At 37.9% G+C, this 21,747-nt stretch overlaps 2 protein-coding genes across 2 annotated transcripts; both read left to right on the top strand.

Annotated features, from left to right (window-relative positions):
- The first annotated feature begins 2,412 nt into the window (after positions 1–2,412).
- LOC590885 (protein phosphatase 1K, mitochondrial) lies at positions 2,413–6,733 on the top strand. The gene is made up of 5 exons (XM_011678914.2): positions 2,413–2,463; positions 3,004–3,610; positions 4,742–4,940; positions 5,242–5,359; positions 6,328–6,733. Exons 2-5 carry the CDS (start codon positions 3,067–3,069, stop codon positions 6,583–6,585), a joined length of 1,119 nt encoding a protein of 372 aa, XP_011677216.1. The 5' UTR covers positions 2,413–2,463; positions 3,004–3,066; the 3' UTR covers positions 6,586–6,733.
- A 4,792-nt stretch (positions 6,734–11,525) lies between these two features.
- Positions 11,526–21,191, top strand: LOC100892433 (cysteine-rich protein 2). The gene is made up of 4 exons (XM_030979278.1): positions 11,526–11,658; positions 14,618–14,718; positions 18,209–18,263; positions 20,276–21,191. Exons 1-4 carry the CDS (start codon positions 11,619–11,621, stop codon positions 20,326–20,328), a joined length of 249 nt encoding a protein of 82 aa, XP_030835138.1. The 5' UTR covers positions 11,526–11,618; the 3' UTR covers positions 20,329–21,191.
- The last annotated feature ends 556 nt before the right edge of the window (positions 21,192–21,747 follow it).

Here is a 21,747-nt window from a genome sequence, read left to right as displayed (position 1 = left end):
GCGAGTTTGGGGGAAATTCGATCTAGAAATATTTGCTCTCAGTCGCTTTGAAGCAGGGGGTTAAAGGGTGACAGGTATAGAAGATGCCTCGTTTAGCAGTTGATTAGAATAGAATATAATGTCGTACTATTTCAAAGGGGCAAACGTTTAGTTTAAAAAGAGCACACTTCTTATATTAAAATTAGTTATCTAGAGAAGGGACATTTGATAGCGTTGATAGGGACCCTGTTACAACACAAAGCTGCTCTGATTCTTTGAAACTATAATATGGCTCCTTCGATGATTGCCAAAGGGCAAACTTTGTAAGCGACAATGTGAAATACATGCAGCCTCAAAGGGGGCACTTATCAAAGAGCAGTTTAGATAGAAAGGGAAAAGGACACTTATCAAAAGTAACAAGGGGAACTTAGCATATGTAAAGCGGCACTTATTATATAGACAGGAAAGGGGGCACTTATCAGAAGGGGAAATGGCACTTATTGGAAAGGAAAGGGGGCATGTGTCAACGTAAAAGGGACACTTATCAGAGGTGAAAATGGGCACTTCTCGCATCTGAACTAGGGCTTGATCATCAGAAGTGTAAAGGGGAACTTAAAAGAAGTGGAATTAAAAGGGCGTTTATAACGAAGAAAAAGGGGCACTATAGCCAAAGTAAAAGGGGACAGGATGGGGAACGGTTTTTATTAGAATAACAATAGGCACTTATCTGAGGTGAAAAATTATTGTTGCTTTGTTTGGGGGGATGCTGTGCCCCCCTCCACCCCGGAGCTCCGCTTCTGCTCAAGTGCCTAAGGGAACCCCCTCTTTCAAAAGCTTGTGCAGGCCTGGATGATGATGAAAGTATGATCATGACAAAAATCTATCATTTACACGATCGCAACTAAATTATCGAAAAGGGCAATTTCATTACTCTCATTATCGGATTCTGTAATATTGTCAAGTTCGCACAATTTAATATTTAGGGAAACTATTTGCGATCGTGCTCACTATTTTTTAAATGCCTGTTTGAGCTTAAATATTGGGACACAGTCTTTTTTTTAGGACTATTGGGCGGAGACAAGTCATATGTACCGTCTCGGTGACCTTCTAGATTCACCACTTAATCAAAGCACTTATTCCCTAATATCTCAATTAAAGTTTGAACAATACCTATGTAAGATCAGGGGCGGATCCATGAATTTCATGCCGGGGGCACACGGGGGGGGGGGGGGGGGGGGGGGGGGGGGGTAAAAGGACATATATATTTTTGTTTTGGTCCCAAAAAAATCGCAACGACTCAGCCAGCCGCTGAATAAGCGGGGAAGAGGGGGTATGGGGGGGGGGAGGGGGGGGGGTAAGAGGACATAGCCGCTGAATGAGCGGGGGGGGGGGGGTGGGGGTAAGAGCATTTTTTTTTTGCTCCCGAAAAAATTGAAAATCGCGCCGGCCGCGAATTCGCTGAGGGGGGCGGAGGGGGAGGGGGGGGGGGGGCAGTGCGTACAAATTTTTTTTTTTTTTGCCGGGGATGGGCACGTGCCCCCTGTGCCCCCCTTGATCCGTCCCTGAAGACAAAAAGCTTTTAGTGCAGCTCCCTTCCATACTTTATCAATCTTCTTAATAAAATGTTATACTAACATATTATATTTATTGTATTATAATTTCACAGTTCATGTTTGCACTATATATGTGAATGACTTTTTATAGTTTTTATCTCGATTTTCTGCAATTCTGCACGTTTCTTTCCATCTCCCCTCATTTGTGATAAGGACCCCTTTGTCTACGTCTCCCGTCTCTTTTCCCCTTCATGTCTCTCTCTCTCTTTCACCCCCTTCCATCTCTCTTTCTCTCTTTCTCTCTTTCTCTCCCTTTCTCATCACTCTAACTCTCCTCTTTTATCCTCCCCCTTTCTCTTTCTTTAAAAAAACACTGTGAATTTGATAAATGAAATTTATGAAATATCTGTATGTTTGACTTTGATTTGTGACATGTTTTGTGTTATTTTAATTCGAATTATAATTATATTGGATCTTTGTGAAATGGATCGCAATTCAGCCGTTTGCTGCGATGATCTTTTTAATAAACCATTTATATATATCTATTTTCTATTTCTATGTTTACTATTAGCGAGCCTATAACTAAACAAATGTGAATTCTTCTTTTTAAGAGTTTGATTAGGCCCTTTTCGTGTTCTGTACGTTTCTCTCTCTCTCTCTCTCTCTCTCTCTCTCTCTCTCTCTCTCTCTCTCATTTTGTTTAGTTATCTTATCCTTCTATTATGAAAATAACACCAAAATACACATGACATAGCGATGAATGTCAATCGATGCAATACCGTGAAAGGCCTTTATCCCCCTAAAAAATGATGATGAGTAATATAGATTATTTTTAAGAAACAAAATTGAGATGTTTTTATTTAATTTTAAGTTTGTTCGTTTGCCCATACCGTAAAATTGTTTGCAAGCCGCCCTAGAGCTGACTGATCTGGTAAGATTTATTATTGATTATTTAGCACTTTTACTGCATGATCTGCATGATATAAACAATTATCCAATTGTAAGATAAGTTTTCAGCACCAAGTTTTCGTCGATTATTATGAAATTACTTGTCTCCTGTTGAATTGCCATGCCAATTGGCTCGGCTCCGTTCGCCTGCCACCGGCCACCGGCTGCGACATCGACGGGCAAGCCAAGCGGTCAGGCCAGTGGCGTGCCAAGAGCCGGGCAGCTTGGCCTTGATGGTCGTGGTAGACCGAATGCTTCATTCTCTGAGCTGAGAGTTTGATAGTTACGTAGGTGCCACTTCAGCAAAGCATAGGTTGCTAATTCAGAATCGTATCCATACTTTGACCCGTAACTTCAGCGTTTTTTGACGTATTTTCCCTAAAAACAAGACTTATAATTTACAAAAATGTCTCGTAGACTATTGTAATGACTAGATCTAATGTAACATTCGGATTCCATCCAACTTTTTAGTTACAATAAGTCACCATAAGACTCGATTTCTATTTCTCTTTCATACATACAGGTGTAGATACAAGATGTTCTTTACATCTTATCTGAGCCTGTTAGCTTAGACTTGGAGGGCATCATGCTACAGAGGAACCTCATGAGGAAACTCTTGTCACCGGAGTATAGCATTATACCAAGATTAATCGCAAACTTCTCACAAAGAACGCCTCAGTCAGAGATCATACCTCAGATCAGTCACAGATGGCGTCGTTCACTGAACACAACGTCGTCAAGATGCAGCTCGTCCAGCCGCGGTGTCAACTGGGACAACTTTGGCATCTGGGACAACAGGATTGAGGAACCCATCCTCCTACAGCAAAGCATCAAGCATGGGATCCCGATACCAAAGATATCTGTCGGGCGCATCGGAAAGGACTCCCTCATTGGTCGCCGGGCAGAGAACGAAGATCGGATATGCATCAAAGAACTCCATCCAAACCTTCTGTATGTCGGTATCTTCGATGGACACGCGGGATCTATGGCCGTAGATTATGTTCATCACAATTTAGAGTTTCATCTCAACTTCTGGTTGGAGAGAGAGCATGATTTGCAGATTGTGCTGAAGAATGCGTTTGAGGATCTGAACAATAAACTGACTCGTTACCTCTATTTTCATTACCCAGGTAAATCAGATTATATTCCACATACTAAGAATCTTGCTCTATGATTGGTCAAAATTAAATCACGTAATGAAAGATAGTTCGCCCATCTTCAGTGAAAGTGCGTTGCACTGTGTAGATAGTACCTGTAGTACTAATCACCTTTTGGTTTCAGGTGATGGCAAACTATCACTTCCTTGGCGATCTGAATGTATACGCTATCTTTCCTCAGCTTCGCTTCGGAAAGATAGCTACATCCAGATCGCCTCGGAAGTGATTGTTTGTCCCAGCACCTTCACCAACGGTAATTATTTGCTTACTATCAACCATTGAGTGATTTCAAGTTGGGTGTTTAGGGCTGGTGTTAGTGTATAATAAACACTAACACGATACCTAAAAACCGAAATGGAAATCAGCTGGTGTTAAGGCTTTGACCTCTGAATATCATCAACTTCCGATAGCTAGTGTTACCGATTTTGCAAATTTTTCGGCTGCTGAACTGACCTTTGTCAACTTGAAATCACAAATCTAAGATTTAGGTTTTGGGGGGATGTATGGTTTTTCCTAGTTTTAAGTAGGTTAAAAGGAGGATAGAATACAATAATTAAATGCAAATAAAGGGATTGACAAACAGTAATGTGAACCTAATATAAGGTTAATTGTTTTCTTAAAGTGACATGATAGCCAGTATGACTCCCTTGATCATTTTTTAAAGATCATGTGTAATAGTACAGTATTTCAAAGTTGTATAAGGTTTTAATGTTCATCTTTATATAAAATACCTATGTGGTAATATAACTTTAATTGCGAAATGTAGTGGCACAAGAAGATGTATCCGGATGCAAAATCCATAATAATTTGATGTTTGTTAATTAAAAGTTTCTTGTTGACAACTTGACATATATATCTGAATGCTAGCTAACATTAAGCCTCATTGAGATGAAACGTGTATACATGCATTTACCAGCTCCATATCGTAAGATGTCATTCTACCTCTGTTTGATAACATTCGGATTTTCACTAATTGTGAAGTTTCCGTTCAGGACTCGTCTTATCTACATTTCGCCAAGCTATCTAAATATGACAATCACTTTGTGAGGAAATCAAAGAATGGATATATTTCACATATGCAGTTTTCTTTTATTTCTCCAACAGAGGCTGAATATGAAAACTCAGGCTCAACAGCTACCGTTTCGCTACTTCGCAATGGAAATGAGTTGGTCTTGGCTAACTTGGGCGATAGTCGTGCCATTCTCTGTCGCAATGGAAAGGCAAAGAGATTGACCGACGACCATGACCCAGAGTACAACACCGCAGAAAAAGAGAGAATCAAAGCTGCTGGGGGATCCTTCACGTAAGAATTCAAACTAAGGAATTAAAATAATGTATTCTGGTATTGGCATTTAGTTTTGGTGATAATAATAATAGTAATTGGATATACATAGATGCTAGATGATCAACCTTTTCTTATCGATTCCGCAACGTTTCTCTCACAATGCAATCGCATGACCAGAACTGGTCTATACCTTTAAGCGTTATATAAAAGCGGAATATTATTAGTTACCATCAATGGTAAGTGTTGTGCAAAGGGGCCCTGGTGTCTTTCAATTTATCTTATTATTTTCTCTGTATATTCTCCATCTTATGTGGTTCAGCTGGAACAGTTTGGGGAAGCCCCTTGTGAACAGTGTATTGACCATGACCAGAAGCTTTGGTGACGTCACCCTGAAGAGATATGGGGTCATCGCGACCCCAGAAACAAGGTCACTTGAGGTAAGCTAATTTGAATTTGAATCGATTAACAACACATCACAATGATGGCAGTACATTATATTATGAACCATCATACAATGCAAAGAATAATACTGATACATGTATACATAACATAAGAGTAATGTTGATTGAACAGTAACTGTTTTAAAACGATATGTAGACAAAGCTCTGCGTACTATTAAATGTACAAAAGATATACATGTAAATATGTGTATTACTAATATTAAGGTGAAGATAATGGGAACTAGAAGTTAACTAGTGCTAGTCGAGCCTAGTTTCATTCTTTGGTAAGATTTCTCTTTTTAATTTGTTTATACATATGAATGTAGAACATGTTTGTTTTGTATTTACATATACACAATCAAATAATACAGTATCATGTAACTTTTTAACATTTCTAAAAGAAAAGAAGAGACAAAAAAACAATACAAAGTTTAAGTGCTAAAGCATTATAGTGAAAGATAACAAATCTTTGAACAAATAAAATCTTCAGTGTGTTCATAAAAATGAAAAGGATGTATTAATACAAATAATATTGAAACTAAACTTTGTAATTACAAAACTACCAGAATTATGAAACACTCAACAATTATGCATTTCCGTAAATATTTGTTTTTATGTGTACTACATACCGGTATATATATCAAAATTGCCTCTGAGATATTTTTCACCCAGTTTTTTTCCTCTATTTTGAGTAATGATGTAATTTCACCTGTCCAAGATACAATTAAATTTCTGTGACTGAGTTGGAATAATGACATCCTTTTATACATTAATATTCAACATTAGCTAACCTTCAATTATAAGACCATATATTTAAGTCATTATCTTTTTTTTTAAAGTGTCAAATAGCGTTTTATTTTAAAAGGCAAATAGATTATTTTGGGGCCCTAGTGTAGTGTCGTTTTAGGTTTTGCCCATGTGACATTAAAGATGTGTTCTCATTGCTTTGTTCTATCATTTTGAAGGTGAAGCACGGAAGGGACAGTTTCCTTGTCTTCTGCACAGACGGAGTGCATTTTGTGATGAATGACCAAGAGATGTGTGATTCAATCAGCCTGTGCCACAACCCCCAGGAGGCTGCTAGCTTCATCTGCGACCAAGCTCTGCAGTTTGGCAGTGAGGACAATGCTAGTGTGATCGTTGTTCCCCTGGGCCAGTGGGGACGCGACAATGGGCCCACCCTTATACACAGTCTGCGATGGCAAGGCAGGTCCAGAGCTTGATGTTGGATGGATCTGCGACCAGGCTCTCCAGTTTGACAGTGAGGACAATGCTAGTGTGATCGTGGTTCCCCTGGGCCAGTGGGAACGCAACAAATGGACCCACCCTCATGCACAGTCTACGGTGGCAGGGCAGGTCCAGAGCTTGATGTTGGACGACCACTGGTACCACCCGCCCCCCCCCTCCCCACTCAGTGTTATTTAGGGTACGCATATGCATGTTCCCTCTTTTTGAAAATACCCCCTAAGTCCGGTGTGTCAAACGGGCTTTTGTGTACTACGAGCCGGACTTTGGCGGTGAAAAGTACCCCTCTACCGGACATTTTGGTAACACGCATGGTATCCCTCCGATCACGAGTGGGGGGCCGGGTGGTACCATCACCCTTAATGATGATGCATGTTTAATCCAGTACATCAAGTGGGCATTTGGGACATGCCAGTGTGATTGTTGTCTTGCCGTGGCCAGTGGGGACGCAACAATGGACTCACCCTGGTCTTATACATTGTCTGCCATGGCAGGGCAGGTCCAGGACTTGATGCTGGACGACCGTTGGGACCAACACCTTTAAAGTGACTCGGTAACATTGCCTCAGATTCTGAAACAAAATTCTGGATTTAGCTCATGCTGCAATCATAATTATAAACCTTTATGTCAGCCAGGAATCCCATGACTTTTACAAGCCGATCGTCTGTCTGATTATCAAGATATTGATGATTAGAAATCGAAATCAAATTTTGCGTTTTCCTAATGGTTTTATAACATTACAGTCTATTGGAGAAAATGAGTATGGTATGGTAAAACAGGTCACTCAAAGATTTTTACTTTTTACTAGTGTGATTGTTGTCCTACCGTGGCCAGTGGGGACGCAACAATGGACTCACCCTTATAAATAGTCTGTGATGGCAGGACAGGTCCAGGACTTGATGTTAAAAGACAGACATGTATAAATGGAAGTTCCACTGGTTATTGCCGTGGAGCATGCTGCAAGATTAATCCAAGTATGACATGGGTTTGTGTGTGGGCTTTGTGTATGAGAGCATGTGTGTGTGTGTGTGTGTAATTGAGTTTTTACAGACGTGTATCAATTAGATATGATTTTTTACGTCTGGAGACCGATCTTCAACGTCACCATCGAAAGACATGACTCATTTTCGAACCTGGGTCGCCCTGAGCCAGTTTGTAGGCGAAGACAGCACTATGAACATGACAGACAAAGAAAGAGGACAAAATATACAGTTCCTCATTCTACCCTCAACAATTGCTGTGGTAGACAAAGGAACATCCCTTCACTGCTATAATGTAAAAATGTGTAGAACTGGCGTCACATGCATATTCACCTGTTCTACACATTTTTACATAGCAGTGAAGGGACGTTCCTTCGTCTACCACAGCAATTGTTGAGGGTAGAATGAGGAACTGTATATATTGTCCTCTTTCTTTGTCCGTCATATTCATAGTGCAGAGAGCTGACCAAGTGAACGTGCCGCTTGTGTGATAGACCAACTCACATCCCCCTGTACAGGTGCATAGAGTAGTCTACTCACAAGTCACTTTTTTAGGGTGTATTTAAACGGGTAATATCTTATTATAGTAATAATATTTGAAGCTCAAATTTTGGTAATAATATAACAATAATATAACAACATTGCACCGCTAACATACTACCCAAGTCCGATTTGGGTTCTGTGTGTAGGGATTTATGTTATTCTTTATTTCAAGTATTTCAAGTATGCTAGTTTTGTAGAAACTGTATATTTAAGATTAACAATGAAAATAAAGAAACTGGAATCAGCTTGTATTCCTGGGCATCCTATCAAGAAGTGTGTTTATTGTAACAGACATGTTTCAATGGGATGTCGGCAACCTTGTGCTTATGACAGTTATGTGAAACAATGCCCTGGCAAACATGCATGGCACACTGTCTCATTTGAGTTGTGCTTTATTAAAGAATTTGATATTCAGAAGTTTTGCAACTTGTTTATATTTTGCTGGTCTTATCATCCAGTCTACTGCATGGTAAAACTGTCAAAGTGAAAGAAAGCTAGTGTATCGTGAAATATAGTTCCATCACAAGGGGGGTATTTCACAAAGATCCTAAGTCAAACTTAACTCTAAGTTGGACTTAAAAATTATGGAGAGCCATTTGTAGCCTTAAAATGAAATATATTCAAAAGCGAAAATTCAAGTATTTTAGACTTTTTATAAATTCCACATCAAGAACCTGAAATCTCCTTGATAAAAGAAAATATGAATGATTTGAATCAACATTTTATGCCTTTTGTAATAACTTTTACAAAATATTTTCATAGGTGCTAACGGCTTTCCATAATTGTTAGGTCCAAATTAGAGATCAGTTCAACTTAGGATCTTTGTGAAACACCCTCCTAGACTCTAGATTAGCTGCAACCCCTTCCATCTTGTTCAAGAATTTGAAATTTTATGATATGTTTGGATATTGACGAAAGTCAAAGTAGATTAGCTTGTGCATGCCTGTGAATAGGTGACTGTGGGTTGGTTAGTGTGCACTGTAAAAAAACCCTCATTATTATGATTAAACAGAAATGTGCTTTCCATCTACGTATATAAAAAAATAAAAATTAATAACACATACTTGCATTGTTATTTTCTGTGAAAATTGTTTTTATTGCAAGTAAACAATGTGAATATATTAAAAGAAGCTACCTTCAAATGTGTTTTAATGATTACTCATAAAGAAAGCTGCAGAGAATGGGTTGATTTATCGCATTGCAACTCGTCTCAGTACTATTGATGAGAGTTTAGTAGTGTAGATTAACAGAGGTAAAAACAAGTAAGGGACAGGGCTAAATTCCTGATACAATGATTAGAATTGAAAATTTGCAGTCAGTGAAAAATGGGAGTCCTGGCTAATGCAACATTTGAAACAAGTGGATGCTATTGAAAAATGTTTGTTGAGCAAACCTTGCTTACTTCTTGTCTCGCCCACCAAAGGTAGAGGCGAGACTAAGGCATCTAAATGGCGTCCGTCCGTCACAAGTCTTAAAGTTTACATGCAAGATTTTCTTGTGACAAGTAACTTTGCAACCGTCAATTCTATTGTGACCAGACTGGGTCATAGATGCATTTTCTCAAGAGGCAAACAAAAGGTATTCATGAAGCACGTCCATCACTTCGGCAGTGATTATTCTAAAATGCACAAGTGGGACATATCCATCTTGTAAAAGATCTGTGGATAAATTGGGGTTATGCGTTCCTAAGCTGTTTACAAACTGGCTTTTAATTCATTGTAAAGACTGACACAGTTCATGGAATCTTGACAAACTCTAGTTACAGGGAGTCGAGGGATCGTTGTTTATCTCCCTCTGGTGACAAATAGCTATACATTACACATATAATTTGTATGGAGGAAAATGGATGTCTGTCTTTTGTACCAGCATGATTGCAGGATTTTTGAAAGTCTTGGCATTATCAGGAGCTGAAATTTTTGTAAGGAACGCCAGAATTAAATTTTGAATTTTAAGTATTTCAGGTATCTGGGGGGGGGGGGGGGGGGGTACCCACAGATCTCCAGACTCCAGGGATGAAAATGGTGCTCAACAAGCTCATCATACAATCGTTGTCTATTCAGAGCCATAAGGTTGCTTTCTCTGTGTGTAGGAGTAACACCCTTATAGCTCTCAACAAATGATTTAGATTTGTGCCACCTACAGGTACTTATATTTTACATTGCCATGCATTGCCCATTATGTGTTATATTAGATATAAAGAATATAGTTTTAGTTTATTTGAAATATCTACCATGTTTAATTTGTTGCATCTTTATGTACAAAATGGCAAATTGAATATAACTTCATGTTATGAAAATAAAAATGCATACATTTCAGAAATCGGTTATCGTTTTATATAATTCTTTTGTTTAAGTTGTGATGGTAATATACAAAACCATATGCGAATAAATTCATGTCCAAGATGGTGTACTAGTCCACATGTACCGCATTACTCCTTACTTGATAAGCCCCTCAGGTGGGATCTATAGTGAGTTATACCTGCTGTCTTAGGGAAAACATGAAATGTGTTATATATATCATATACAGTGCGTCCAAAAAAAACAAAATCAAGAATTATCAATGTTTTATTATAACTTAATAATTAAATGACACATATTTAAGAAAGCTAGATCCTCTTTCATTTATGATGTAACTCATATGATGCATATTTCATGCATCAGTGATTAAAAACAATTTGAACTGAGGGTGCCAAAAGGTCATTTGGCGAACGGTATCTGAATTTTAAAGAGAAAATCACTGTATTTCCAGAAAGTTGATTTTCTGCCTATCATATGACACCTCCGTAGGCGCCGGAAGTTGGGGGGGGGGGGGGGGAGGGGAGGGGGCGTTCGCCACCAATGAAAAATGGGGGGGGGGGGAGGGGCAAAACGCTTTTTGCCCCCCCCCCCCCATAAAAAAAAAAAATAATAATAATAAATAAATAAATAAATAAATAAAAATAAATAAATAAATTAAAAAAAATTAAAAATTAAAAAAACCTGAATTTGAATCACATAAAGAATATATTCCATTCAAAGAAAAGGAGAGTAAACAGGAATTGAATTTCCTCAATATTACGCGCATGCCCCTATATAATGAGGGCAACAAACTCATATTTTGTATATTTAGGGGATCGGGCGGCGGGCAAAGAAAATTGTTGTTACTCTCCAAGTCACCGCTCTTAGTTAGCGATATCTTGTCAATATTATTATGCAACCTTTATTGACAAAAAGCAATTGATCATTGAGCTTTTCAACCTACATAATGAATTTTTGACTCGGGGGGGGGGGGGGGGGAGCCAAAGACGTTTAAATATAACACGCTGAAATGAACATGCATGCGCCATCACGCAAGCGCACGTTCACTCACGATCGAAAACGGTATTCAGCGCGCGTACGTACGCGCCCGCTGAAATTTTTCATATGCAACACGTACGATTAAGGTAAACAGACATCAACGAAATTACATCAAATTTCCGTCATCAAAAGACATTATAATTAGGTGTCATCATGTCAAGTTGTGGCAAATGCAACAAGCCAGTTTACTTCGGTAAGTATTCCATCATTTTATATTGAAAGTTGCGTCAATACATGAAATTAATGGACTTTGTGCTCGCATTCATGGCATTTGAAAGCGCGTTGTCCCACATATTGATTTTGGCGTTCTTTTAGTAGGCCTAGACCTAGGCTTATAAAGCAAAAAAGTAAAATTAGTCAAAACAATTTAACATCTAACCTAATAGCATTAAGAATCCAGAATATGTTCCATTTTGTGAGAAGTAGAAGTATGTTGAGGTATGAATTCAAAATATTCCATCTCCAGATCTTCAAATAATTAATGTAGAAACAGTAGATCTAGACTCTAGTGTACTAGAATGGTTGATCAAAGACAAAGTTCGCGGAGATTTTGAAAATATTAATGAAGCAGTGACCAAAGTTCGCCGACATTTTAGAACATGTGATGTGATGTAAGATCTATGATTTCTCATACCTCACACAAATTTATTTATTTCAATTATTACCAAATGGATGGCGCGCGTGTGTTTAGTTAGCGACTGTAATCTTAGTTTACGGTCGCTAACTGAAAATGCATATCGTCGGCCTTATGCCAAAAGGGCCTTAACCCGATTTTGGGGGTTATTGAGTTATTAACATCACCTTGTAGATTTCAACATTCTCTTTAAAATGATGTGCTTCACTTGTTGAAATTCAATTTATTTATGAAGATAATTATGAATTTCAAAAGGGCCTTAACGCGTATCTAATCTTTTTCCTTACGCCAAAAGGGCCTTAACCTACACGGCAAATCTTTTTATCAATGACAGATTATTTCGTAATTTCCATTTAACTCAATAAATATCAGTAGAAACACCATTAAAAACATGATTAGTCTACAATAGACACAATGTACTTAAAATAAACACTGAAAGTATAAGTCATGAATTTAGATCATGAAATCTGAGTGAGATTTAAAATAAATGTGGATGCATGAAATGCGACCGACTCGTTGAAATACGCAGATGTCAACGTATGGGACTGTGATGAAAATAAACAACGGAAAAGGTGTCCTAAATGTACGATCTCTAAAAAAATAACTTTACCGAAAGCTGCATTATATTAATAAAAATATTCAGATATCAAAAATACTTTTTCTAACATTTAAATTAATCAGTTTTCGTGATCCAGTAGCCGAAGGAAGGGCTTTCTGGCAAACCAAAGGTGTTGCGAAACAAGAGAATTTCTTTATGCCAGAAGGGCGCTAACTATGCGCGCGTACGATAACGGCAGGTTAAGGCCCTTTTGGCATAACGCCGCGTAGGTTATGCCCCTTTTGGCATAATGCCGAGTAGGTTATGGCCCTCCTGGCATAAATACGCTACATTCAAGCCTTATGCCAAAAAGGCCATAACATGTTTTTTTGCACATAGCATGTAAAATTCTGAATATTTTATAACACATTTCATGTAAACTTAATAACTTAACACATTTATCGAAACTGGCTTCAAAAACAAAAAAACGACCACAAACTTTTGATTAATAGAGAGTCCAAAACTTTAAACGCGATTATCTCGGAATGGCCAAAAGCAGTTAAGACCCTTTTGGCATAAGGCCGACGATATTATAAGTCATTGATTTTAGGAAATATACTCCAAAAAAGATAAGAAAATTGACACAAAACAGTTAACAAACATATCGACTTTTAAATCATGATTTTTATTTGGACATTTGATGAAATCTCCACGCCTGAGTTAAGGGTCAAAGTTTGGATAGACTTCTGAACTAGCGCCAAGTTTATTACTACAAATTGGTTCAAATAAAAAATTTATCGTCAAAGGATTTTGGAGATATCGCGATCTAAACATTTGATTTTGATGTCGGATCGGCGTGCGCTCTGCAACTAAAAAAGTCAAAAAAACAATAAAACCTTATTTCGCGCACAGTGGTTTACAGCCGATTTATACAAAAATGTGATCCATCAAAGATAAGGTAATTTGCAAGGCAATATTATATCATGCAATCAGTTGGTACCACTTACTTCTTACTTACAATTTTGAGGATATCTGCTAGCCTAGTATATCTGCTCTCACCATGTAGAACTTTAGCTTACATTTAGCGCATGCATATAACCTTCAACCGATCTTGGCGAATTGCAGCCTCATTTTCCTAAATTGGCACCTACAAGGGCCCTTCTTATTGGCTATCGCTGGCTGCCATTGACTCAATGTTTTAAGATATTAGTGCAAAGAGAAAGCTTGTGATTTTCCGTTTGAACTGATACTTAAATCATGATATTTCAGTCATACCCTCTATTTGTTACGATTTTCTCAGCATCCTTTAAAGGTAGTTTGACAAGTTTTCATTTTCGTCATATTTAAGATACAACCTGGAAATTTATACTGAAATGTTTGTTGATTTTTCTATTTTTATGTGTGTGCAGTGCCATTACTGAGAGTCTGAGTGGACTTTTGAGCGAATGGTGGTTTCTTATTTCATGATAATGCAATATACAGTGTATCCCAGAAAAAACGAAACCGAGAATTATCTATGTTTTATCATAACTTAATCACAATTATAATTGATAAATGACACATATTTGTAAAGCTTAGATCCCCGCTTTTTGGTTTCCTCTCTTCAAATTCATTTTAATCACTCATGCATGAAATATGCATCATATGAGTTGCATCAAATGAAAGAGGAGGATCTAAGCTTTCCAAATATGTGTCATTTATTAATTATAGATGCGACTAAGTTATGATAAAAACATAAATAATTCTCGGTTTCGTTTTTTCTAGGACGCATTGTAGATCTACCAATTTTTCACTGATTTTCAAACAAATAGATTCATTTCATAATTTTTACAAAATGTGATTTGTGTGAAAAAATTATTTAGTTTTACTTGCAGTAGTCACTTTACAACCTCAGTGCATTATTTATATACATGTAGATGTAGATCTATAGATTCTAGTTGCGTTTTGTGAAAAAAAAATTCTTTTGATTTGTATTTTCAGCTGAGAAACTGGTGGCTCTCGGAAAAGATTGGCACAAGATCTGCTTTACATGTTCTAATGATCAGTGTAACAAGAGATTAAATGCTGGAGAACAGCTTGAGGTAGGATATACAGTATATTATATTATCTAGTTTTGTCTGCTTTTCTCCTCTTGTGTGGTATTTATTATCAACATATTAAAAGGCTTCATTTCAAATTAGTACCGGTATTGATATCGTCTTTTAGAAGAAAAAAAGTAGAAGAATTTTGCATTTTTAGATAAAAGTAAACTGTATTGTATGGTAACAATGTCATGAATGTAATTTTTTCTAACTACCGTAGCTCATGCTCACAACATGTGTTTTTCCTGCTAAACCTCAGCGCTAGATGCATGCTGCCTTACAATAAGTATAACAAACATTCTGCTTGTAAACAAATGGGAAGATGAGAACAAAAAGTTAGAGGAGGGGGTAATAAAGACTAAACAGAGAGAGAGAGAGAGAGAGAGAGAGAGGGGGGGGGGTATGGAAATTGACAAGTACTGTAGTTACATGTATAAGAAGGGTTTTCTGTGTACAATTTATTATATCATAGTATGTTGATCCATAAAGTGAATTCAGGCTCCTGTTCACTTGCATGCCAATTAAGTTGACACTAATGAACAGAACTATAGTTTGATGTTATTGATGAAACCTGTTTTAATGCTCAAAGCAGTGACAATCACCTGAATGATACAGTATGCCTGCAAAAGAGCTTACTTCAGCCTAAATAAAAAGATCAAGAAGCCCTTTAAAATATCTTTTACATTCTTAACATGTTACAGAGGATAATTACTTGACTTTGTATGAATTTTATATCCATTAATATCATCATCTTAATATTATCTTTGTTCCACCAGTTCAGAATGCATGAGTAGGGGATGAATTAGTTGTGTGCGCACAAAGTGCTTGATCGTGCAGGCAGATTTTCATCTCCAAAGCACCAGATAGTAGAGATTCAAGATTCAAGATTTTATTGTCCATATATAATTCAGAAATTTGTTTTCCATTGGTGTAACATGTAATATGTAAAACATAAGACAAAACATGGTGTCGTGTGCTGAAAGCCAGAAGGGCGTCAAGACTCTATAAAGAAAAAGTCTATGAGCAGGTACGGTCCTCCAGCTTTCAGCACAAAACATAACAAGACAGTTACGGTACAATGTATATGGCTTATACATAGCAAGAGTTTTAAATACAATTCTGAATCACATCATGAATAAATTCAGGTATGAATATAAATGTGAATATGAAAGTAGAATAGGAGCAGCATCACAATTGAAATACGAGCAGAAAGAGAAATAAAAAGAGAGCTCAAGCTCGAAGGACTGATAAAAGGGAGAACTTGGTAAGGTCCAAAGGGAAAGGGGAGAGATAGAGAAGTAGAGATGGCATAATTTCCAATCATGGAACTTCTCAGGGTGTGTTGACAAGCAATATGACGTCACCAGAGGTCAATATAAACAGAGATAGAAAAATAGAACTGTCTGCCAGCTGGGACAGGAGTGACAGAAATTTGAGGCAATGTAAATTGGAGAAAGTGACATACTGTGAGAGATGTGAGAATTGAAGGATTTAAAGTGGCTGATCATGAGGAAAAATGATTTGACATTTTCGTATCCAATTGTAATGTTGATAAACAGGAAAAATCACATAATTGATGGACCATCTGTCTGCAGTTTTGGGTTTACAATTTGCAGGTTCAATGCAATTTTCATACTGTAAATCAATAAAAAAAAAATAAAAAAAAATAACCATCCCCAAGGCTAAAGTTTACTGTAAAAGTTCTTCTCCCAATCCAAGTGCAAGTTTCTAACCTGTAGTAGGCTGGTCACATACATTAAGAAGCAGCTGTCGCTGGTGCTTGTGTCATTTGACTATGGTATTCATACTGTCATTAAAATTTTAAGGATCCATTTGCCCTTGCACCTGTAAACTACCAGATTTAGTAGCTGCCTCATTAGTCTGACATTTTTTGTAGTACTTTGACATTTTTTGTAGTACTTTGACATCTCTACTTGAAAGGTAAACATGAAACCAAATATTTCAAAGTATCTTTGCCTCCCCCCCCCCCCCCCCATGTGAGATGAAGGGATAGGATTTGTTTTTCAAACATAAAGGTCAAAGGTGTCAGATGTCACATTCAGTGGCATTGTTTATTGAATCAGTATTCAGGTGCAGTACTGTACATTATACAGGGTATAAGCATAAGAGGAAGTCAGCCCTGATATTATAATTGGTTTAATTTATGTATTTGTGCATTCCTTTATTATTGATATACTATTTGTGCAACTATAAGTTATAGGGGCTGCAATCTACAAGCCCAGCTTTTCAGCAGTCCCCTCCATGACCAACCTGTTTTATATGCCTATTGTACACTGTGGACCAATTACAAATATATTGCTAAGTTTCATTGTTTTACTATGTGCAATGCAATCCCATGTTCTTTATTTATTTTGTTGGAAATGGAAATAAACGAAATGAAAATGAAAAAATTATGTTGGTGGTTTGAATATAAGTAGAAAATGAGAGGAACAGGTCAGTGTTCAGTTTGATCAATTTCCAATCAAAAATCAGAAAGTTATTAATTTTTTGAGTTGCGATCAATCAAACACAAGTTGGCAACACTTTGACCTAAATTGCAAGCTCCTCTCCAATTTGCTCTGTACTTAAAATTTCACAAACTTTAATTATTAGTTATTTTTGACGGATTATTTTTTTTTCTCCATAAAAGGGTTGTATAGAAACACATGGGCAATAATAATATTTAGGGTTGCATCATGTATGATAGAACATTTTCTTGAGGGAAATTCAAATTTCTGATTTTGTTTAGTTACAGAGCAAAAGGGAGGGTACCTCACAAAAGATATATGTCACAGAGTGGCCAATTTGTGTTTGTTTAATAATTGCAACTTTAAAAATATTGAATTTCTAATTTTTTTAATGGAATTTGCTCAAATTTTTGCTGTCCAACTTAAACCAACTCTAATATCAGGATGGACTTTCACTTTGAATATAATTAAATTTTGTTGAAAGGTTCCTCTTCCCATCCAACCTCCTCTCCCCCCCCCCCCCCCCCCGACTACACGATATTATAGTGATTACATCTATTGATGTATCAGGACAGGAATGGGATGATGCAAAGTCACAATGCAGAAACAGGCTTAAGATATAAAGAAAGGATGGACAAATGGAGTTTTTTTTAAGGAGAAAACAACCATAGTAGCAAATTATATAAAGAGAAAGGAGAAAATCAGAGTTCAAAGACTGGTGAAAAGTTTGAACAAATTGTTGAAAGTTTCAAGCACTATATATGGGAGCTTCACATTGGCTGAATTGGTAATGTCAATGTCTATGCCACAATCCACTAACCAATTTGTGAATTTGATATTCATATAGTGACCTTATATTTTAAACAGTCGTGACTTTCTGTCTTTTTCAAACTTTTGCCTTTATGTTTTTCTTTTTTTATGCTTTTTTTTTTGTTGCTTCATACAATTTCGAAGGTTGGGTTGCCTTTTTTAACTCTCCAATTGAAAAGATTAACATTAACATATTTGTTTTTCAATTACAGCACGACAAGGATCCTTTTTGTAAATCATGCTATGGAAAACTGTTTGGACCAAAAGGTAAGAACTGGACCACAGAGTTATGATTGATTGGAATTAATCGCAACTTGAAATTAATCGCAAATTCTATCTCTCAAAAACACAGCTGTGATTGATTTAAGTTGTGATTGATTCGAATCAAGCGCAACTCTTTGTAATAAATTTATTTATTTTTTATTTGATTTATTCCCCACTCATGGGATGGATTGCCCTTGTCAGCTAGAAGCTGTTTTTCAAAGGGGTCCAAACCAAGATAAAAACATACAATCAGAATAATCAATGTACATGTATAAGAATAGACAAATTAACACACACAAAATATAATTTACACAATATAAAAATAGACTAAAAGTATACTGTCAAACCTGTCTATAGCGACCGCCAAAGGGGAACACAAAAAGTGCCTTTTGTAGACAGGTGGTCTTTGTAGACAGGTTCGTTCAGTACATGTTTCAATGAGAAACCGTTTCAAGGGAAACAAAAAATTTGATCTTTGTAGACAGGTGGTCACCAAAGCACGTTTGACTGTATAGAGTAGTGAAGTGTGACATCATAACAAATCTATTTTTAGAATTTCTCATTTTTTTTTCTTCATTTTTCGAATGAGCATCTGAATAGAAAGATTTCCTATGGGAGCTCAGTGTTATTTTGCTCTGGTTCATGGTGCAAGTTTTGCAAATGCATAGTGAGAATTTTTTAAATGTTGGAATGTACATGTATTCACCAAGTTCTTCTTTCTCTTCTCTCCCTCTCTCTTCCCCTCTATCATTCTCTTCTTCTTTATCTTCCCTTTCCCGCTTCTTCCTCTCCCCCTTCTCTCTTCCCCCTTCTCTCTTCCCCCTTCTCTCTTCCCCCTTCCCTCTTTTCCCCTTCCCTCTCCCCCTTCTCTCTTCCCCCTTCTCTCTTTCCCCTTCTCTCTCCCCCTTCTCTCTTCCCCCTTCCCTCTCCCCCTTCTCTCTTTCCCCTTCTCTCTCCCCCTTCTCTCTTTCCCCTTCCCTCTTTCCCCTTCCCTCTTTCCCCTTCCCTCTCCCCCTTCTCTCTTCCCCTTCCCTCTTTCCCCTTCCCTCTCCCCCTTCTCTCTTCCCCCTTTCTCTCTTCCCCTTCTCTCTTCCCCTTCTCTCTTCCCCTTCTCTCTTCCCCCTTCTCTCTCCCCCTTCTCTCTCCCCCTTCTCTCTTCCCCCTTCCCTCTTTCCCCTTCCCCTCTCCCCCTTCTCTCTCTTCCCCCTTCTCTCTTCCCCTTCTCTCTTCCCCTTCTCTCTTCCCCCTTCTCTCTCCCCCTTCCCTCTTTCCCCTTCCCTCTCCCCCTTCTCTCTTCCCCCTCCTACCCTCCCCCTTCTCCCCTCCCCCTTCTCCCCTCCCCTTCTCTCTTCCCCCTTCCCTCTCCCCCTTCTCTCTTCCCCCTTCTCTCTTCCCCTTCTCTCTTCCCCTTCTCTCTTCCCCCTCCTACCCTCCCCTTCTCCCCTCCCCCTTCTCCCCTCCCCTTCTCCCCTCCCCTTCTCTCTTCCCCCTTCTCTCTTCCCCCTTCTCTCTTTCCCTTCCCTCTCCCCCTTCTCTCTTCCCCCTTCTCTCTTCCCCTTCTCTCTTCCCCTTCTCTCTTCCCCTTCTCTCTTTCCCTTCTCTCTTTCCCTTCTCTCTTCCCCCTTCTCTCTTCCCCTTCTCTCTTCCCCCTTCTCTCTTCCCCCTTCTCTCTTCCCCCTTCTCTCTTCCCCCTTCTCTCTTTCCCCTTCCCTCTCCCCCTTCTCTCTTCCCCCTTCTCTCTTCCCCCTTCTCTCTTCCCCCCTTCTCTCTTCCCCTTCTCTCTTCCCCCTTCTCTCTTCCCCCTTCTCTCTTCCCCCTTCTCTCTTCCCCCTTCTCTCTTTCCCCTTCCCTCTCCCCCTTCTCTCTTCCCCCTTCTCTCTTCCCCCTTCTCTCTTCCCCTTCTCTCTTCCCCCTCCTACCCTCCCCCTTCTCCCCTCCCCCTTCTCCCCTCCCCTTCTCTCTTCCCCCTTCTCTCTTCCCCCTTCTCTCTTTCTCTCTGTCTCTCTACCCCTCAGGTTTCAGGAGTGGAGGTGCGAACCAACCTAACTCCTTCATCTATTCCAAGTGAGGAGGACGGACTCAGCCCAGAAAATTGGATTTTAACCTCATGAAAAGCCTGATCAATTCCATATCTTTACAGTAAAAACCATGTCCTCCTATCTGCTGTACTATTTATAGACTATTTATCCTTATATCATATCTTCCAAATTGTATATAATTCTCTCCTATTTGTCTTCAAATGAAAATTTGTTTTCATAAAGTGGTTTTTCCCTGCACATGCCTAATTTTACATGTATTATATATTACTATTAAAATATTGCACACTATAATTTAATATGCTTAATTTTTAATATGATACCATATATGGGCTAAATTATAGGCCCCTTTTCCCCTCCTGTGTGTTTCCCACTAAGATCTAGGATGTACGTTTATTTACACATAAAAAGATAATTTTGGGGAATTGAATAGACTATGCAAAACCAAGATATCATTGAAAGGAAGTATTTGTATGTGACACTAACAAAATTAATTTAATTTTGATAGACCTCACAGAGTATGTAGAGTATCAGAATTTCCTACAGACAGGAAAATTAGGTTTAGACATGATATCATGAAGGCTTAAACATGCAGTGTTTGTTTGTATTGTTTCCAGTTACCATTCCTTTCAATTTCCTTCACTTTTACCAAAGAATTTATATCTAAAAATACCTTTCATCTCTTTGTTGATGTCATAATTCATATTCCTATAAATTGATGAATTATTGTATTCTTATTCTAATGAGAATGATGATGTTTTGAATATATAGATAGTAACCATTACTTATGCTGCCCCAGCATTAGTGCACAATACATTGTAGCTTTGTGGTTCATATAGAAATTCTTCATGTTTGGTATTAAAGAAGAAACAGATTAAGTAAATTAACAAAAAAATATCAGACTCCCCAAAAAATGATTTTGGATATATTCCCCTGAAACTTGTGAAAGTGTGAACGGGGGCAAAATTCACAAGACATAAGGTGAAAACATTTTAGATTCAAGAAATTTATGATGTTTACAAGTATGTGTCACCCTGCTTCTCTACAGCAGATCATTAATCTCTTTAAAGAGAAGGTTGATTTCTGGGAAGAGGTGAAAAACAATTTGTGGCCGTTATCATTGTATTATGCAAGGGTGAAAGGGACAGATTTTTATGCCACATGTCCGTGTAGTCCCATATACCGGTACATCTTTTTGTACACAGTGCTTGTAACTTTACCAAGACTGGGCCAAATTTCTTATCATTTTGATGATTCCGGAACTTTGCAGTACACACCAATACTTATATGCTAGATGATCAATTCTTTCTGATCGATTCCACAACCTTTCTTTCACAATGTAATCGCATGACCATAACTGGTCTTTATCTTTAAGTTATCCATTACTAAAAAATTATTTACTTAAGTAATTTATTTAGCTTTCACAAATGTATGAGGCATTCCTCTACTTC

This window comes from Strongylocentrotus purpuratus, unplaced genomic scaffold (assembly GCF_000002235.5).
Source record: "Strongylocentrotus purpuratus isolate Spur 01 unplaced genomic scaffold, Spur_5.0 spur5_scaffold_10, whole genome shotgun sequence".
NCBI classification, from domain to species: domain Eukaryota; kingdom Metazoa; phylum Echinodermata; class Echinoidea; order Camarodonta; family Strongylocentrotidae; genus Strongylocentrotus; species Strongylocentrotus purpuratus.
This window is presented reverse-complemented; position numbering and strand designations above follow the sequence as displayed.

Coding starts and splice junctions, on each gene's coding strand:
- LOC590885 (XM_011678914.2), top strand. CDS start 3,067: ATGCTACAGAGGAACCTCATGAGGAAACTCTTGTCACCGGAGTATAGC. Junction 3,611..4,741: donor CCTCTATTTTCATTACCCAG/GTAAATCAGATT, acceptor TTTCTCCAACAG/AGGCTGAATATGAAAACTCA. Junction 5,360..6,327: donor CAGAAACAAGGTCACTTGAG/GTAAGCTAATTT, acceptor ATCATTTTGAAG/GTGAAGCACGGAAGGGACAG.
- LOC100892433 (XM_030979278.1), top strand. CDS start 11,619: ATGTCAAGTTGTGGCAAATGCAACAAGCCAGTTTACTTCG. Junction 11,659..14,617: donor CAACAAGCCAGTTTACTTCG/GTAAGTATTCCA, acceptor TTGTATTTTCAG/CTGAGAAACTGGTGGCTCTC. Junction 18,264..20,275: donor AAAACTGTTTGGACCAAAAG/GTAAGAACTGGA, acceptor TCTACCCCTCAG/GTTTCAGGAGTGGAGGTGCG.